General features: G+C 34.6%; 2 protein-coding genes across 2 annotated transcripts; one reads left to right on the top strand and one right to left on the bottom strand.

Annotated features, from left to right (window-relative positions):
* Positions 1-1737: 1737 nt before the first annotated feature.
* get1 (guided entry of tail-anchored proteins factor 1) lies at positions 1738-11869 on the bottom strand. The gene is made up of 5 exons (XM_065281887.2): positions 11712-11869; positions 10932-11097; positions 2332-2399; positions 2118-2232; positions 1738-1976 (listed from the first exon to the last, which is right to left on the bottom strand). Exons 1-5 carry the CDS (start codon positions 11799-11801, stop codon positions 1903-1905), a joined length of 513 nt encoding a protein of 170 aa, XP_065137959.1. The 5' UTR covers positions 11802-11869; the 3' UTR covers positions 1738-1902.
* A 358-nt stretch (positions 11870-12227) lies between these two features.
* Positions 12228-16554, top strand: hmgn1a (high mobility group nucleosome binding domain 1a). Its single transcript, XM_065271192.2, has 6 exons — positions 12228-12417; positions 14533-14559; positions 14703-14732; positions 14810-14845; positions 14930-15037; positions 15470-16554. Exons 1-6 carry the CDS (start codon positions 12400-12402, stop codon positions 15497-15499), a joined length of 249 nt encoding a protein of 82 aa, XP_065127264.1. The 5' UTR covers positions 12228-12399; the 3' UTR covers positions 15500-16554.
* Positions 16555-19352: the final 2798 nt, after the last annotated feature.

Genomic DNA, 19352 nt, shown 5'->3' with positions numbered 1-19352 from the left:
CCCTAATGTTACATCTTGAAAAAATGGCCATATAAGGCGACTTTTAACACTTTACGACTCTTTTAGGCTTAGGCCTAGAATTGAATAAATAAAGTGAATGTTTGGTGAGTAGCTTAGCTTAACAGACCATGGAGCAAAGCTTTAGCATCAAGTATTAATTCGCTCTAAAATATAAAGATCACAAACTTTTTATGAGTGTATATAGGACAATAGCAGTATTACATAATTCTGCATGTAGTTACCTCTATAAAGGAGTACTGAATCTAGAGAATACAAGCACATATAGGGGCAGGTTCCCGGACAGGTTTTTATTAATCCAAGTCTAGACCTTAATTATATAGGCATGTTGCTATATTGGGACATTTAAGTAGTTTCTACAAACATAGTCACAAAAAACATTACTGGTGTGCATTTTGAAATAAAAATTGTTGTTAAGATACGTTAGTGCTATAAGTCAGCTCAAACATGCATTTAGATCTGGAAATAAAAGCCTGGTCCGCTAAATCGCCCTCTAGTCTTCAATTAACCTAAGAGAGTACTTGTTATAATATGCACCTTATTTTAAACGTTAAACAAATTCTTCAAGTATATGTAATGTAAGTGTACAGTATGCACTGTATTTGTAAATAGAACTTAAAGGTGCATACAGTTTTACCTCCTTCTGGCCAGATACATTTACATTTCTGTGTTTGGCAGACGCTTTTATCCAAAGCAACTTTCTGTAAATTACAGGGTATACATTATTTAAGTAGTATGTCTCACCTGGATTGAACCCATGACCTCTACCAGTTGAGCTACAGGAACACAGACAAACCAGTCCATAATTATGTGGCTATCCCTTTTGAATTAACAGATTTGTATATTACAATAAATGCAATATATCTTAATGCTATGCCATATGAGAGGAGTTCCTTTCTATTAAAGCAAATGCCAAGTGTTCTACTCAAGTGGTAGATAACTTTGAACAGCACATGGCAAGGGTTTGATTCCCAGGGAAAAAGGTATACATATATTTTGGATAAGAGCACCTGTCATTAAATGACAGCAAGACTATGTCTATGTAAACAATATGAATGTCCCTATACAAATGATTTATTTTAAGTCAAGTGTGAAAAACTTGAATAGGCAAATATAAAAGCCCTGACCCAAACCCCCACTAAACAACTTTGGAGTGCTGACAATGCATTTACACATTTTAATGCATGAACAGAAAAAATACAGTTGAATTAAATAATTATGGTACAGGTTTTGATAAACAAATGTAACAAAAAAGCCAAAATATACAAATATGGTAAAATAAATTATCACCTTTCTTGGTTACAACTTCATCAGTCATAAGCTTAGGACAATGAAAAATATTTAAACAGGAAGAAAATATTTCAACCTGAAAGACATGTCAAGTTTGCTGCATGTGTTTGAATCTATTAAAGGGATACTTCACCGATTTAGCATTCAGCTTTGTATCTGTAGAAACCTGGCAGTATTACTGAATGACCATGTTTCCCTCCCTCATTTCCCCCTGAGAGGAGAGATATCTGCATTTTGGTTCTGCAAAAAAGTCCTCCGATGATGTAATATGACGATTTTTGCATCATCGGAGGACTTTTTTGCAGAACCAAAATGCAGATATCTCTCCTCTCAGGGGGAAATGATGGAGGAAAACATGGTCATTCAGTAATACTGCCGGGTTTCTACAGATACAAAGCTGAATGCTAAATCGGTGAAGTATCCCTTTAATAAAATAATATCGTTTTTCTAAAAACAATTTACTACAGACCTGTTATGACCAGTATTTAAAAAACAAATACATTTCATGGAGCTTGAAAGAAACTTCAAACAAGTATCAAAAATCCAGTCACTGCACATGATGAGACAACACTGAAATAATTGAGGCAACTCTGTTTAACTGACAGCATGTAGACCAATGGCAACCACCTTGTTGCAGACAACTAGCCAGCATGTGATTCCAACACCACCTATGATAAAACGTCAAAAAGCACATATATTTTAGTTAATGTGTGGATAAAGTTTAATTCCCACAATGTATTTAGAAGGAATTCATTTATTCCAATATACTTAATAATATGTCCCGCTATCTATCCGAAATTATTGTTTACCTGTGACTCCAGATGGAAAGGCTACTAGTTTCTCAAGCGGAGAAATCCATTTACTAGGCACCACAGTAACTGGGTCTGCATAATACTTCAATATAAGTGAGATCATTAGCACTGCCTAGAAACAGAAAAACAAAACAACATTGACTTACTGCATTTAGAAGACTAACAGGATTCATAAACTTCTATGATTTATAATGATAAAAATGCATCTCACTTGAAGAATGTAGAATGCAATATTCACAATCCACTTCATTTTTGCCTGCTGTGCAGTTCTTGATTTGACTAAAAGAAGAAAAGAAAATTAAAATGTAAACCCCCGAAAAGGGTTAAAGTTGGGGAATATAGTAATTTTCAGCATGAATAACAATGCTGACATGAAAAAATGCTTGATGCATAAAAACAAAATAATCGACAAAACAAATGCAATTCACTATAAAACATGTGCCACGGGTCACAAATTGTATTGTAAATAAAGTACTTATCTTGTGAGAAAACATTGTTTGCTTAAATCATGCAAATACATTTGTCATTTAGAATCAGGCAGCATGAGTGAACTGGTGAACCTGATCTTCCTTGGTGTTTTTACACCTGTTTTTAGGGATCTGAGCACTGTTTGCTGTCTTTTCTGCACATATCTGAACACTTCAAATGATCACAGACCATTTAAAAACTAACTCAACTGAGACCATTCTAGTAGTATGGTTTGCTTTTGGCAAAAAATATAGTTTACTAAAAACTAAGGCGGTCAAAATTAACATGCTAATAACGCATTAATGTAAATTAATTTTAACGACACTAATTTGTGCAATTTCTGATCCTAGGCCTAGCCCGTTGTTTGATAAATTGAGATGCACCCTTAGAAGGTAAATAGTCATCAAACATTTAAAATGATCTTTATTTGTACGTTTTCTAAGAGGTGTACACTCTAAATGGCTTAAAGTGGTTAACTCAGAGGTAACCCTTTATCTGGCCTGCAAAGCAGTTTATAATCATATCAACATATTAAACAGTGTAGGATTTTGGACCAGAATGACTTTTTGATGCAATACCACCAACCTCCAAAAGATGACGCTAGTGCTAAAAAACTCATGTACAGGTATGTGTTTTTGCAAAGAGGTATTGCTATTTTTAAAGACCAAAAACTGCTTACCTCTGTTTTTAACATCATGGTGATGTAATAATTATCTAGCAAAGCAGATGAAATTATTTGCCCTTAAGAAAATGAAGCATGCCTTACCTACATTAAGCATATGTTTTATTTCTTGTAACCACACATTTACTATGGTCTCACCATGTTATTGTATTTGTAGTTAAACTGTGGTAATACAAAATGAGAATTAATCTGCTAAAAACATGGTTACTACAATAAAATATATATTACTTATAGTAATAACGTATATATTAGTAATATAGTATTATATATAGTAATATATATTAGTGTAGTGCAGATATCATCTGTTATGTCTTAAAGGGATAGTTCACCCAAAAATGAAAATTATGTCATCAATTAGTCGCCCTTATGTTGTTACCAACCTGTATAAATTTCTTTGTTATGATAAACACAAAGGAAGATATTTCAAGAAATGTTTGTAACCAAAGCATTTGTGGACCCCATTTACATCCATAGTATTATTTTTTCCTACTATGGAAGTAAATGGGGTCCACGAACCATTTGGTTACAAACATTTCTCAATATATCTTCCTTTGTGTTCAGCAGAAAAAAGAAGTTTATGTGGGTTTGTAACAACATGAGAGTGAGTAAATGATGATAGAATTTTTGTGATTTTCATTTTTGGGTGAACTATCCCTTTAAGTAAATGTTTGATGATTAACTGTTGAGGAAAAATATCTGATGTGTAACATTATATTCAGAACCAATCCTTCCTATACGCAGGGTATGCAAGCTGCGTAGGGCCCAGAAACACTAGGGTGCCCCCTTGTTCTTAACTTAATGAAGCGCTGCACAGACCAACTGGCAAGTGACATCATTGTGCTGCGAGAGCCATTCATACTTATATCTATAGTGCTGTTTTCACTGTCCTAAAAACAGGCTCATGTCTTCCTTGTTCTATGAAGTCCCTCCTTCAGAAATACGTAACGAGTTCTGATTGTGTAGCTTGTTTAGTGTGTTGTGATTCGACAGCAACTTAGCTTAGCTGGCAAATGACTATTCCTGTGGGCGGAGTTTAGTCAAACACTAAACACTAACCGGGAAGTAGAGGACTGTAGTCCAAACCGGCCATTTGCTGTAGGTTTTGAAAGAAGACTTTTGTTAAAGAAAATATATCGCCTGACAGTGAACTTCAGCTTTCTCATTTTGCAGATATTATTTATGCTCTAACAGCCACATTACACGCCAGGCAATCACGCCCTACACGTCATGGTGAAAATGAAAATATTTTTATTAAAAACACTCAAATAAAACTTAATTTCGAAGAAACTATGACAGAACGATGAACACATACTAGATTCCTTATTAATTAAATGTTTTTAACAGAAACCTCTAACAGGAAAAGCTGCGTGATGAAGTGAAACTAAAAGGTTAATAAACACAAACCGAAGCGCTTTCTATATGACGCACTCTGCATAATATTAAGCCTTTATACAACATAAATGTACAACATGCATCTATCTGCATGCAAGACTTTAACTAAGTTTTCAACTAAGGGGCCAGTCACACCAAAAGCGCTTTAAACGCTTGCAAACGCAAGGCGCGACGCACTGCCTTTTTTTAAAAAAAGAGCAGTGCAACGCTGCTTTTTATATTGCTATGAAAAATGGAAAGACGCGAATGACGTCGGGCGCTTCTCCGCTCTTAGCGTTCCTTCAAAGACGCGCGGCAAAAACCGCAATGCGCTCAGCGCGCATAAACAGCGCACAAACGCTCCCTGTCCATAGAATATCATTCAAATAAGGTGCCTGCTACTGCCATAAACGCTTTTGGTGTGACTGGCCCCTAAGTTATCTAAAAAAAAGAAAGTTTAACTCCCTTTGTGGATGTGCATCATAAACAGCGCACTTTTAACCTCCACTCAAAGCTCAAGCTTCATAACATTAAGCAGCTTTAAGTGTTTTGCTATCATTTCAGCGTTTAGCTGTGTCGTGTCGTCCACTTACCTCAGTCAAGATGTAATGTTAATGCTCGTATGGCTCTCTGGTATCTCTTAACATTTGATGTTAAAATATGAGATGATAACCCATTGAACTTTTGACGGCGCTGTACATTTTGCACCTGAATGACTGTATTTCCGAAAATGACGGCATCCTTTTAAACCATAGTGCCTCAGTAATGTGCGTTGTGGCCGGCTTCACGGGATCGGAGGGCTGGCGGGCTGCCGCAATTATCTGTTTTTTGAATCACGCATGGTAATATTACTGATGTCATACGTCGGTCTGCGCAGCTCGACACGACGTCAAACACGAATCTCCAGACCCAGTCTTTACTACTACAAGCGTTTATAATGCTAACCAGATATCCAAATGCCACCATATCCACAATAAATAAATAAATAAACCCACATGATCATCGTTTTCGTGATCGATCATCTATGCCACGTTCGAGTACTCGAGCAATACTCGTGCCCATCCCTACCGGGTGAATTTAGATCATGAAGTCAATGACACCCTCTGCCGGTTGGGAATACAAAGATGGCTACTCAGACTTCTCTGGTGGCTTCACTTCTTGCCATTACATCAAGTCTTCTATGCGCAATCCAGTCTTTAATATAGATCAGTGGTGTGCACACTTTCATTACGGTTATTGTACGATTTCTATGGTTATTCACTTTAATGTATAAGTTGGAATTTATCAAGTTCTGACATGATTCATCTTGGTTTCATTTTTTAAACCACAAAAAACTGCAATTTAAACAGGCCTGTGTAGACTTTTTATATGCACTGCATTTCACAAACAGCTAATAAGTTTAGTGTTTTCCAGATTTAAGATGATATTTTTGTGTCATATTCTCCTCGTGCACCCATCGTCTGTAATCCAGTACAGTATACCATCTTTCTGTAGTAACCCACATTCGCTATTTGCAAAAGATTGTCGATGTACCTACGGTGTGCATGTATTTTGAATGTATATTTTGTATACTTTAAAAAAGTAAATTACATTTTTAAAAGCTTATTATTAGTGGTAGATGCTTTCTGTATCGCCCATCACTGAATGAATGGTGGAACCATTTACACGCAATAGAGATACGAATGCTTTCTATGATCCTTTTACAACAATTGTGAATGTTTGAACTTTTGTACGTAAAAAAGTTGTATCATGTAAATAGTTGTTTGGGTTTTTTTGACAAGTAGTAAAAGAGCACCTATTTCATTGCTAAAAACAATGTTATTTTGTGTATTTTGTATAATACAATGTGTTCGCGTGGTTTATGGAAAAAAACAACATTATTTTCCACATATCATACATTTACGTAGCTCTGCTCCAGATTTCACTCTTTTCCTGAAACGCACGGATTTGAAAAGCTCCGTGTGCCTGATTGGTTAGCTAATCTGTACGCTGTGATTGACGTCAGCCAGAAATGTGACGCTCCCAGTCTTAGGAAAGTTCCCTTTCTACATGAACTAGTTCAAAGTTCAGTTCACAAATTTTAAAATGAACTAGTTCAGTTCATAGTTCATACCTCAAAATTTTTATCTAAGTTCACAGTTCCAAAAATGAACTAGTTCATAGTTCTTTTTTACATATGTTGCTGCGAACTATTATATTATTTCTATATTACAGCATATAGAACCACACAGACAACAATTATTTTGTCAGTTTTAACCAGTAGCGAGGCCAGAAAATTTAAACTAAAGCCCTTTTCACACAGACATTCCGGAAAATACACGGAAAATGCATCCTGGATTTTTCCTGGGATCATTTGATTTTTTATTTATTCACACTGCCAATGATTTGCCGGCATGCAAGGTCCCGGAAAGACATGTGACCTGTAAAGTCCTGTACTATCTTCTATGCAGCATCTGAAGGTTGCATATTATTTATTATTTCTCTCTCCAGAAACCAGTCGCATGCATTTTTGTTTATGATAAGACTATAAAGGAGACGTGCAGTTCTAATGCTGGTGAATGATCTCAGCTTCTGAGTGGATATTTGACGAGCTCCCTGATCTCTGCTTTTATACAGTTTTCAGACATTTCTCATCGTGATTGTTAATATGCATTTAAACCCCTGTTTTGAGGAGCTGAACGAAATATCTTATTGGAATGACGCACAGGCATTTTTGTTTATTATAGCTCAAATGAGCGTGTGACGCGATATTCTTTTATGCTGCTGAATGATGAGTGACGAGTCAACTTACCTGATATCTAGAGTTGAACCATTACTTCATGTTGCCATGACATGCGCATCCTCACTACGGCACTCATTGTTTATGCGTCTCATTTATCATTTCCTGATAACTGCTTCAATTTAGTTTGAGACATTTCTCATCGTAAATGTTGATATGTAAATCTCTTGTTTTAAAGAGCTGAACCATAACTTTTGTTGTGATGATACGCACATCCTCACTACGACACGCCCATTACGGCATTGTTAAGGCTTCTTGTTCACAAAGAGGGTTTTTCGTGTATCTTACTAGGTTCTCTTTACAGCAACGATCCCAGAAGACATGTTTGCGTTCCCACCGAAGCTTGTCTGGCTATTTTCTGGGACCAAAGGTCTGTGTGAATGGGGTATAAGTGGACCTTGGTGAAATAGGGTGGACCTCAATGCCTTCTCTCAAATTACATAATTTTACATTATAGTAGTGGTTAATGGGTTACATTACTTTTTTTTATCTTGGATCAAATAATTTTCAGATAAGCAAAAAAGGGAAATAAGGAAAATCAAATAAGAAAAAATCTAGAAATTATAAGCATCTAAAAAAAGAAAAGGAAGTTACAAAAAAAGCATAATAGTAGTATAACAGTCAAATGAATAATAACAGTCTTCTTTATTCTTTAAATTAAATTATATAATTCATCTTTTTAAAGCTACAGAAGTGATTTCCGTTTAGTCTTCTGTTGTTTGATTTACATTAATGACACAAACAGTAGATTTCTTGAGGGTACCACTGTAATACCGAATAAGCATGGATCCATACAGTATACTGACACACGTCTGTTTTCTTTCTGAACTTTAAGACATAACTATTAATTTTATGATAATATTTACCAAAACTGTGGTGTACGTGTTTGCGTGTCTCTGTGCTTGCGCTTATGAGTATGTGTGTGCAACTGCGTGCACAGAAACAGCTTATTTTAACATCTTTTTGCACTCAAATTGTTTTAAATGGCTTAGATGTTAACATTTGCAAGGTTTAGAAACACTTGAAAATGATGAACTTTCTATTTAAATAATTATTTATTTCTGAATGCTGCAGATTTGAGCGATTATTATTAAAGAGATAATTATAAATTACCACCAGGTTGTCCAACTGCGGCTGGGACATGACAACGTAGCCGCTACTGTATGCAATTAACCCTTAAACAGGCAAGAGTGGAAAACGTTGAGCAAAAAATCATTTCATGACATTTTTTGTATCATCTGGACTTATGTAAAAGATATTCATTGGAATTTTTTAAATATTTGATATATTCAGGATTTTATGAGTTGTATCTCCCAGGATACATTGCCCTATTAAGGTATAAAAAAAGGATTAAGTCATCAAAATTTATTTTTTATTTGCAGCAAAAATTATGTGATTCTGACTTCCTCTCTTGCTCTAAAACATGCCATACATATTTTTTCATCAATTTTAAAAAGTGTAAACAACAGGTTTACTAGCAACAATGCATGTAAATAACACAACTTAATGTAAGTAGGCCTAACTAAGAATGAGCAGTTTTTGAATGTCTTCATTGGCTTCGTTGGTGCTTTTCTGCTCCATCTGCAAAAAATATATTTTTTTTAGATAATAATAGTTTGGTAAATTATTTAAGAATTGATAAATTTTGCATACTAACTGACCTACCCCTCAATGTAAACTATATGGGTCTATATGTGTTTCAATCAGAGGCCTCTTATTGGCTGCAATTTAGAGGAATGCATGCCTGGTATGAGGAAAATTACCAACATTTCTTGGTTCTAATACACCACTGCACTGTCACAAAAAAATTCATCTTCATCACTTTTCTCAAAATCTGAAGAATTCATTGGTATCAGCTCTATAACTCATATTCCCTATTATTCCTTATACCATAAAATTAGCTGTTGTGAAGCCGTGAAAGAAAATTTCCAGTTAAAATGCTAAGATGCAGTCACCTAAATATACGAATATCAGTTTAACCTGCAAATTTGATCATTTATTACATTTTTCAACTCAAAATACAAAGATAGGCAATATTGTGGTTAATCCCTTTTTTATACCCTAATCAGGCAATGTATCTCAGGGGATACGTATATTTCAAAATGCGCTAAATAACAAAATAAACAACATATAACCAAATTTTCTTCTTTAGCACCTCAAGACAATGTTCACAATTAATATTAGCAGTATTAATATTTTTTTTAAAGACGAAAAGTAAGATTAATATTCATTTACTTACCACAAAATCTGACTGTCCTGCAAAACCGGTGGCCATGTTGGATTTAGGTCAGGCTGACCAATTGATTAAAAAAAACTTGAAGCAAATAATGTTACCCACATATTCAAGACAGACCAAGGTTTGATAAGTGATATAAGGATTTGATTGAAAAATCTTTTTTATGCCCCAAACAAGACACTGAAGAGAGCGTATCCCGTGGTGCACATTGCCTGTTTAAGGGTTAATGTGATTTGGGTCGCGAATCTGTCTTGACTGTTTTGATTTTTAATTTGCTTGCAAATATCTTGAAATGATAGCCGGGTGCATCAGTTCAGTGTGCCGTTTCAGGTGTGCTGCGAGTTTTTTTTTTTGAAAGCCGGTGGGAAAAGTTTGCACAGAAATGTAAGATTTGTCCCATCCTCACCAACCTTGTCATAAAACTCGTTGCTGTTTTGTCGCCTACATGCTGCTTTTTGTTTTGATGACATATGCGACGGTGCGACACTGACTGGTGTTGCCAGATTTTTTTCTTGATACATATTAAGGCCGGTTTACATTGTGTTTAAGTTGGGTTTTCGCCTGGAAGGCTCTATAGAATTCTGGCACCCTAATACCCTATTGAACGAAGTTAAACTGAGGGAGCGTTCCGTTCAAAGACACCAGAATGAACGAGTTCACAGTAACGGTCATCAGGCAGTAATACAGTACGTTCAGTTCACGGTCGCCCAAAATATGAAAAAGTTCATGAACTTTAGTTCAATGAACGCGTTCAAGCACAACACTGGACGCTCTTTACCAGTTTTGAAAGATTCACTCACAATGCAATACAAACAGGAGTTAACTTACAGACTGTGAGACAAAGTGGAAGAAATTATGATGTCGGTCTTTACTACATCACCAATCCAAGGAAGTAAACCGTTGCCTACAAACCGTGTATTTGTTGTAGTCCAAGAAAAGAAATTTACGTTGGAGATGATAACTTGCGTCATCATTTACTTTGGGGTATGTAACTTTTGCATATTCTTAACATGTACTAATACACGCCAAAGGAAATTTCAAAATGTAAATCAGACAATAGGTGCTCTTTAAAGATTTTGGTTGTATCTGATAAATGGTTTGGTATGTATCTTATAAATTTTACATGTTGCTATAAAAATTAGACATTTTTTGGTTTTGTGTATCGTGGTGGGTAAAAATATTTTACTCATTGACATTTTGCTAATGCAGACTGTGTTTAATGTGGAGAATTGTAATACATGTGTCTCTTAAATACTATTGTAGGCTTTTAATTACCAAGAGTCTTTAGCTGGTCAGTCATCTTGTTGATCTTCCGCTCCAGTCTAGCGTATCTGGCAAACTCATCCATTATACTGATGGTAGAAAGCTCCATCTTCATGTTCTGGATCTCTGTCCGCATCTCCATCTCCTGTTCAGCATCTTTCTGAAAGATCCTTGACAGCTACGAAAGCAAACACAAAAGATCTTTAGGTAACCTGCAATGTTTATGTGCTCACTTATTTTAGATATGCTAGTATTGTCCAAAACCAAGGCTTCAACAATGGGATTCCCCCACAAAAATATGTATAAAGTGTCAATATTTTCTCCAAGATAACAATATACATGTAACACATCAATAAGTCTAACACAGTTTGGTTTACTTTTGTTTACTGTAACAGTAACAACAAAACATGACCGTAAAAGGTCTTTTTTGAACGTTGTACATTATTTGAAGTAAGAGTATCATAAAAATACTATGGTAAATGAATATGATATAATACAATACAGCAGCACGATATCCTCTGCTTTGTGTTGTTTTTGTAACGTTTGTATTATTAACGTTGGATGATATTTTGAAATACAAGTGTTTGTGAATGAGTTCTCGGTTGAAGATGTAAACTGTGCTTGTTTAATAGCGCAGTTTTTGCTTGCTCAAGTCACTGAAGGGAACTAGCTAACGTTAGCAGATATGCTAACATGACAGATAATTGAGGCTTTATCGCTTTATTATCCATTATCATGTAAAAAAATACACGTTCCCATGCATTTCCGAGAGGTGTCTGGGTCAGTACTTACAAATGAAGAAATCGAAGGCAGAAAAGATTTAACAAGGTTGCATAAAAACACAGAGCTCAATACAAGAAACCAGTTAAACGTGGCAGCCATTTTCTGTTCACCAGCCTCCAGAGCCCAGTAATACAAAATCAACAATGATGCTTTAACAGCGTTCTCACTAAAATAATAATAATAATAATAATAATAATAATATATATATTATTGCGTCTAAATTTAATATACACTAGGTTTGTATTAATCCGTGTTTATAAAACAATTTGTTTTAAGGGCGTGTTTTTCTTTAAATCCATTTAAATGGTAAGCAATGGATATAATCATGCAACCATATGTTATCGCGCTTACATACACGAACAAAAACACAGAATGCTTTTTCTAAAATACATACAAGATTTTAATTGAGTGACATCTTAACCCATCCATATACGGATTTTGCTTTGGTTTGAAATGTGGTTGCCAAGACATTTGAGCCAATCAGCGACGAGAAGGGGCGGGGAGCAAGTGCCCTTTACGTTAGTGTAGTGATTTAGTGAAAACAGAATAGAAAAGGAGATCCAGTCTGGTGAACGCTAGCTTCTGTTCCGATAGTACATTAATTTTGTCTTAAGTGTTTTCTAGACCCATTTAAACTTGAATATAAGCTATTTAATTTTCGCGTTTTGTTCTTAAAGTATACAAGCCTGAAACAACAATGCCGAAAAGAAGCAAAGTAAGTTGCAAATACTGTATATCCTATATTATGTCATAGTATGTTTATTAATAGCATGCAGTAATGAAATGTAAAGGTTTTTTTTAATGTTGACTGCTTTGATACATGGGTTAATACGTGTTTTGGGGCATGAGAGTCTTGGACATGAAACTGGCGCCTTTTTACTTGGAGCGTGCAATGTTTTGTCGAATGCATATGGGCTCTGTGAAGAGAGCATGGGTAGAAAAAAAACACATTTTTGTCATATTAAAATGTTTAAAGTAATGATCACAGGGATGTACCCTTATATTGTTTGAACATGTTTTCGCTGTTTCAAAAACTCTATTTACAAATTTGGTTACACTTTTATTTGACCATAATGCGTATATGTGTATGGAGTTGGTCCTGTGTGGTGTTCGACTCCATATGGTTCTTGGGTGTCATGGCTGCCTTCGAACTAAACGTATTTGAATCATTTTACACAGATACTTTTATTTTCCTGCAGGGTTATTTCCTTAATGCACATTCGTCTGATCCGATTTGATTTTCACATGAGCTTTGAAGCGGACTGGGCGAAGTGTTTTAGAAAAGTTTTCACCTTTACATCGATTTCTTTGCGTTTAGCTACTAACTTACATAAGCATTATACCTACATTTTACAATGCATTTTAAAATCGATACCAAAACCGAATTATGTTTGTAGTTAGAACAGAATCGATTACTTTTGTAAATCTGACTGATGATCGACACTCAATGAATCTTGTCGAGAACGACCGCGCTGCTATACCCCTCCTCCCACCATAAACATGGTACGCGAATTTCGATAACATGGATACAATGGAAATAATTTTATAAATAAATATGCCGCATATAATTGCCCTTTTATAAACGGCTTCATACTTGCTGCATGTGGTCGTAATTGTTTAATTATGTCCAATATGTGGGGCTATCTTGCTGTTTTTTGTTTGTTTTTTTTGTTTTTTGTTTGTTTTGTTTTTTTTACATTTCAGACAAACTTTGTTTTAATTGTATACAACAAAGCTGAAATTGAATAAAATTTAACAACTTTGTATATCTATACTGTACAAAGACTATTTTTTTCTATTCCCCTTCTCCACCCTTACTTTTAGTAATTACATAATAATAGAATGCGCAGGGATGACGTATTGTTGTAGGCCAACCCGGAAGTTAGCGTTTCCCTCACTAAAAAGCCCATTTATTTTCCCCATAGATTTTTAGATAATTGCAAAAAAGCTCATTGTTTAACAAAAGTTGAAGACACATTTACATTTTGTGTAAAAACATCATCTTTACAGATGTCTAACTGCATTTACTAGAAATGAAAAGCTAACCTTAGGCTACAAGTGGACTACACCACAGTCTCTCAACATCAATGTCATCACCACCAAGCTTCCAAACTTTTTCAAACTTTATTACAAGCATTTAAAAACATGTTCCCTGATAAGAAAATATGTAAAAAAAGGAATTAAGGCGTTTAAAGGAATAGTCTACCCTTTTGCCATATTAAACTATGTTATTACCTCAACCTAGACGAATAAATACACGCCTATCTTTTTTCAATGCGTGCACTGTACAGCACGTTGTGAATGTGTTAGCATTTAGCCTAGCCCCATTCATTCCTATGGTACCAAAAAAAAGTTTTATTTTGTGGCACCATACTTACTGGTATAACTCCTCATGTAATTTGTCTTTAAATAGGGAAAACACGGAAGTGTTTGGTGGCTTCCCTGTTTGGTACCATAGGAATGAATGGGGCTAGGCTAAATGCTAACACATTTACGACGCGCTGTACAGTGCACGCATTGAAAAAAATAGATATGTATTAATTCGTCTAAGTTGAGGTAATAACATAGTTTAATATGGCAAAAGGGTAGACTATTTCTTCAATGAAAACTTCATAAAAAAAAAACCATTGACTTCGGAACAGTGGAACCGGAAGTGCCAAAATGCAAACTCACTTCCGGGTTTTGCCTACAAAAATGCGTCATTCGCTTGGCATTATATTTGCGGGGTGTGTGTGGTGGTATGACACTGCCCCTTCGACAACACACACCTAAGGATATGTTTACAAATATGCTTAACTAATAGCTTGTTTTTTTTTTTTTTCGCATACAGGCTAACAGTGCCACTGAAGCAGCCGGGGTAAGTATTTCGCTTTTTTTGTTGTGTTTATAAAATAAATTTTTACTTATGCATATATGTAATAATGTTACAATATTGTAACAGTGATAATAATTCTTATTTCTTTACTCACATTAAACTAATCCTTACCACCCAAAACACAGCCCAAGAGAAGATCTGAGAGACTTCAAACTGTAAGTACATTTTTCTTAAAAATCTAAATAGATACTTTTAACAATATAAATGACTTACACAGAATCCTGTTTTGTAGAAACCCCAAGCGTCAAAGCCGGAGCCAAAGCCAAAGGTAATTTTTTTAAAATAATGTTATATACAGTGGAACCGTTTATATGCTTCGGCTTAAACATTTAAGGTTTCTTGAATATTGCAGAAGGCACCTGCTAAGGGCAAAAAGGCTAAGGCAGTAGAAAAGGCCAAACCAGAGGCCAAATCTGAGGAGAAGACCCCTGCTGAGAACGGAGAGACTAAAGCTGATGAAGTAAATATTAGACCATTTTGCAAGGTGTAAACAACATTGGTCCAGAAGCACTTCTTGTTTCAATTTTTTTAGCATAACACAAATTTTAGAACAAAATGCAACCAATAGAACATTTAGAACTGAATCAAAATGACAAAAAAGTGCATGTTTTCTTGTAAACTATTTTTTTTATCAGACTCCTAATAGTTTCTGCAAAAAAGGTATTTCTGAGTGCCCTGAGGCTGTGATTAATTGGATTTGAAGCTAAAGTATTTGCTGAACGTGTACGATGTGTCAAGAGCATTTGGTTAACATCATTATCTCTTGATAAGTGCTTAATCCGGACCTGTGTTTACATGTGACAAGTGTATATACCTGGACATTTAGTCAACACAGTGATTTGATCTGTGGCTGCATCTGTAAATTTAATAAAAAATGTTTCTTTCATTGAAGGAAGCAAACGCTGATGGAGAGGAGAAATGATGAGGAGAAAGACCAGAAAGAGAGCTGCTAAATAACACCAGAGCTCCCATACCTCTTTTCTTGTACAATACAGAGGAGTATTTTTAATGACTCTTTTCTAAGAAACATGTTTTTTAGTTTAATATTAAAAACTTATTTGATAAAAAAAATCAAGAAAAACCTTAAGTATTTCATTCCCATTGTCTCATGAAGAAGATTCGCAATCATGAAACAAAAAATCTTCCTGTTACTTTGTATTATTCCTGTCTTTTTTTTCTGGTTTGTAAAAAATAATTGGGATTTGGGCAGGTGTTGACTGATAGCATGCTGTATCTCTTCAAATGATTTAAAATAGAAGTTTGTTAGGCTTTTGAATTGAAACTGGAAGAGTTTGTTTGAGACAAACATTCCACAGCTGATATGAGGTAAATGGGTATTTAGCCTCAACTGTATTTTGTAGTTCAAGTATTGTGCTTGTTTCTGGGGTGCTGGAACTGATTTTAAGCTGTATTTTATGGATTATAGCCTGTTATGATTTTAATTGACATCTTGCATAAATTTTCCAGCTCACTAGTACTGAAACATTCATCAAATTACAATCTGAATTACAATGACTTTTGGCTTTAATGATAGTACCGCAAAAATGTTGTATAGCTGTTGTGAAAAGGTTTATATATTTTCTATTTACAGTATGTGGTGGTACTTTTTAAAAGAATGAGAAATGGAATAGAATTAGGAAAACTAATAACACAACTTTGCCGCAGTGTTAAACATTCAGGTTCTTGCTGCTGCTGTTGATATAAAAATGAGTGTATGTTCATTTGAAAACATGCCAGCAGTAACATGTTTTTAGGTTAAAAATACCACTGTACAGTTTTGTGGTTTTATTTCCGTTTTTATGTAGTATGTGTAATGATTGTTGTACAATACCAATAAAATGGTTGTTTTTCATCAATTTTTTTGTAGTGTAAACAGCAAATGTTTAAAGCAGGGTTCTATGGGGTCTGGGAAAAATATGGAATTTCTTTTGAATAATTTCCATGTCTTAAAAAAATAAATCTGAGTATGGAAAAATGTTTATGTTTCCAGACTATTGTCCCTATTTAGTTTTCTAAATATAAAATTAAGAATTTATAAATGTATATAATAAATATATATTATATATATACAATTGTTTTTTCATGGCGGTTGGATCAGTCTGCCAGCACTGCCAAAAGATTTTTACACTTGATCTTATTAGTTTAGAACAGTGTTTCTCAAACTTTTTCAGCCTAAGGATCACTTTATCTTCCAATTTTTTTCTGAGGACCATCTAACAGAGTCCCACTCTAACACGCCCCCAAAAAACAACAAAATAGGAAGACTAACCTATAAGCTAAATTTAAGTTTAATATGCAACTGTTTCAAGTCAAAAACTAATTCTTTAAACACAAATGCAATGCCATGTTCAGAAATTATTATATACATTTTATTTAATTTGAACAAGTAAATGTGAAATGAGTTACAGCTTAATATGAACAACAAACTGCACATATGAAAAAAACTGCAATTAAACATACTATAACAGCCTAGGTCCCACTTAATGTCATTCCAAAGAGCCCTCAGTTTAAAAATGAGGTGGTGGGTATATGAAGTCTATGGTTGTAACTATGGTAAAAATGCTGAAAAAAAATGTTCCCCTTAATGTCCAAAATCACTGAAATTACAGGGATTTTACACATGAAACGAAAACTAGTACATTACAAAACTAATAGATCTGTAAATTTTAGCTGCTTTCAGTTGATGCTTGATCCTTCTTTTGACTCCTCTTTGGTTTAGCCACCGATCAATTTTTACGTTAATAAAACAGAATGGCAAGAACTGATATCACAGTTTTCCAAGTGCATTAAAAATCTACTTATATATGTGACGATTGTATAAACACTTGCCTAGTTTAGGTCATCTTTTTGCGGACCACTGGGGGGGTTTGGCGGACTGACCACACTTTGAGAATTACTGGTTTAGAATGACATGAGAGTGAGTAAATGAAAAAAACATTTTTTGGTAAATTAATAACCCTTTAAAAAATTGTGACTGATTTAGCATTTTGTTCATTAAGGTCACAAAAGGCAATATTTTAATATAAAATATTAATAGCTTATTGTTTAAACAGTCTTTTCAAGTTTGTTGTAACAGCAAATTGAGCATTGTCGTTTGACTTTAGCACTATTTTCTGGTTAATTGTACATGAACATCCCTTCTGTTTCTGTATTTACAAATTTAACATGATAGCCTACATAGAGATTTTGACTCAGAGTTTAACATACTTGTCACTGCCAATAGCATTGTGTTTAAGTGCGCCGCCACGTAGTGCTGTTGTGCTTCGAGAGACCCGAGTTCGAGTCCTGGCTCATGGACTTTTCATCATCCCGACCCCCTCACTCTCCCACTTCCTATCTAGCTACTTTTCTATACTAACAAAAGGCAAAAACACCAATACTAAATGTTTAGAATGTAACATACTTGTTAGCAGTTGAATTTTAAAACAATTTATCAGAACAAGTTAAATATGGTTGGAAAATCTTTAGGGAAGTCAGGAAAATTAAGTCTGGAAAAGTATGGAATTTTGAAATGAAAATTGTGTAGGGACCCTGTTAAAGATGCAAACCATAGATATTAAAATATGCATATGCTGGTAGACTCCAAGGTCCCAATCAGTTTTGTATATTGCTTTTCCCTATTTGGGTTGTGTTGAAGTGCTGCTGCCTATCCCAGTTTTATATTTATAGTTAAGACTATTGGACTATTATCAGACTATTTGGAATAGATATAAATTGATCTGAGTGTGATTGCTCTAAATAACGTGCATAAACCTTTTATTTTACTTTATCAAAACATTGTGTTTTTCATCTTTACTATTTCTTAGGGGAAAAACCTTGTGCTAAAATGTTAAACGACAACTAATTTATATTTACAGTCTAATAAAACTGCTGGTCAACATGGCTGAAAAGATGGTTGATTTAACAATGAAGTATGACTCATTGCATTAGATAACAAAATATCAAGTGGTATCTTCCAATAAATTGCTTATGACCAAATGCTTTAAAAGGCATTTGAGAGGAGAAAGTGATGAAACATCTTATTTTGATACATCATAACATTGTTTCCATCAATGGATTTTTGGAATTTTTTTGTGTAGTTTTAGATGTGTCTTGGCAGATGAGAAGAAACTAAACATATGCAAATGCATGTAACTTTATCACATGGGTGTCATTTTAAAATCTTAGAACATCTAGAAATTGCTTAATGTAAGCCTGATTGGATGAAAAAGGAAATTAATTTCCTTGACTATTTTGCCTAATATTTGAAAATGAAATGTAAAAACCTGTATTTTGTGATATATGCATTAGAAGCAAAATATAAAAATAAATTAAATTTAAATGTCTATTAAAACTTTCCCCTGAGCTAACTCATTTCCAATTCATGTTATGGTAAAAGACACAGATTAATTGTCTTATTATTTTTATCTATCCTGGCATGTTTATTTGAGCTCAAATTTCCGATGGCAACCCAAAACAGATGCAGACAAATGCAAACTATTATCATATCATCATGCGTGTTATATTAGTAAACTGTGGTGATAATTCATTTGTCCCATAAACAAAAGATAAACGGTTACTCGGTCGCCATTCACGGTTAACGTCACGAGCTAGTAATTTGAACTCGTTTGAATACGAGCGCGGGTTTTCGCTTTTCTGTAAAGTTTCGACAAACAAACACTTAGTTTCACAATGACATAATCAACATCAAAGATTAAATATATTACGTTCGTGTGGCTTTTGCTTTGCCGAAGTGAGACACCCCCCTTCCCCCCACTTCCGGCGTTAAGGCGGAA

Source organism: Paramisgurnus dabryanus, chromosome 8, assembly GCF_030506205.2.
Source record: "Paramisgurnus dabryanus chromosome 8, PD_genome_1.1, whole genome shotgun sequence".
In the NCBI taxonomy this organism is placed as follows: domain Eukaryota; kingdom Metazoa; phylum Chordata; class Actinopteri; order Cypriniformes; family Cobitidae; genus Paramisgurnus; species Paramisgurnus dabryanus.
The sequence above is the reverse complement of the archived record's forward strand: the minus strand, read 5'-3'. Positions and strand labels throughout refer to the sequence as shown.

Bases quoted from the DNA above. Each gene is read 5' to 3' on its own strand.
- get1 (XM_065281887.2), bottom strand. From the start codon at position 11,801: ATGGCTGCCACGTTTAACTGGTTTCTTGTATTGAGCTCTGTGTTTTTA. The intron at 11,098-11,711 runs GTAAGTACTGAC...TTGCTTTCGTAG, and splicing joins TGCCTTCGATTTCTTCATTT to CTGTCAAGGATCTTTCAGAA. The intron at 2,233-2,331 runs GTGAGATGCATT...TTCTGTTTCTAG, and splicing joins TTGCATTCTACATTCTTCAA to GCAGTGCTAATGATCTCACT.
- hmgn1a (XM_065271192.2), top strand. The intron at 14,733-14,809 runs GTAAGTACATTT...CCTGTTTTGTAG, and splicing joins GATCTGAGAGACTTCAAACT to AAACCCCAAGCGTCAAAGCC. The intron at 15,038-15,469 runs GTAAATATTAGA...CTTTCATTGAAG, and splicing joins GAGAGACTAAAGCTGATGAA to GAAGCAAACGCTGATGGAGA.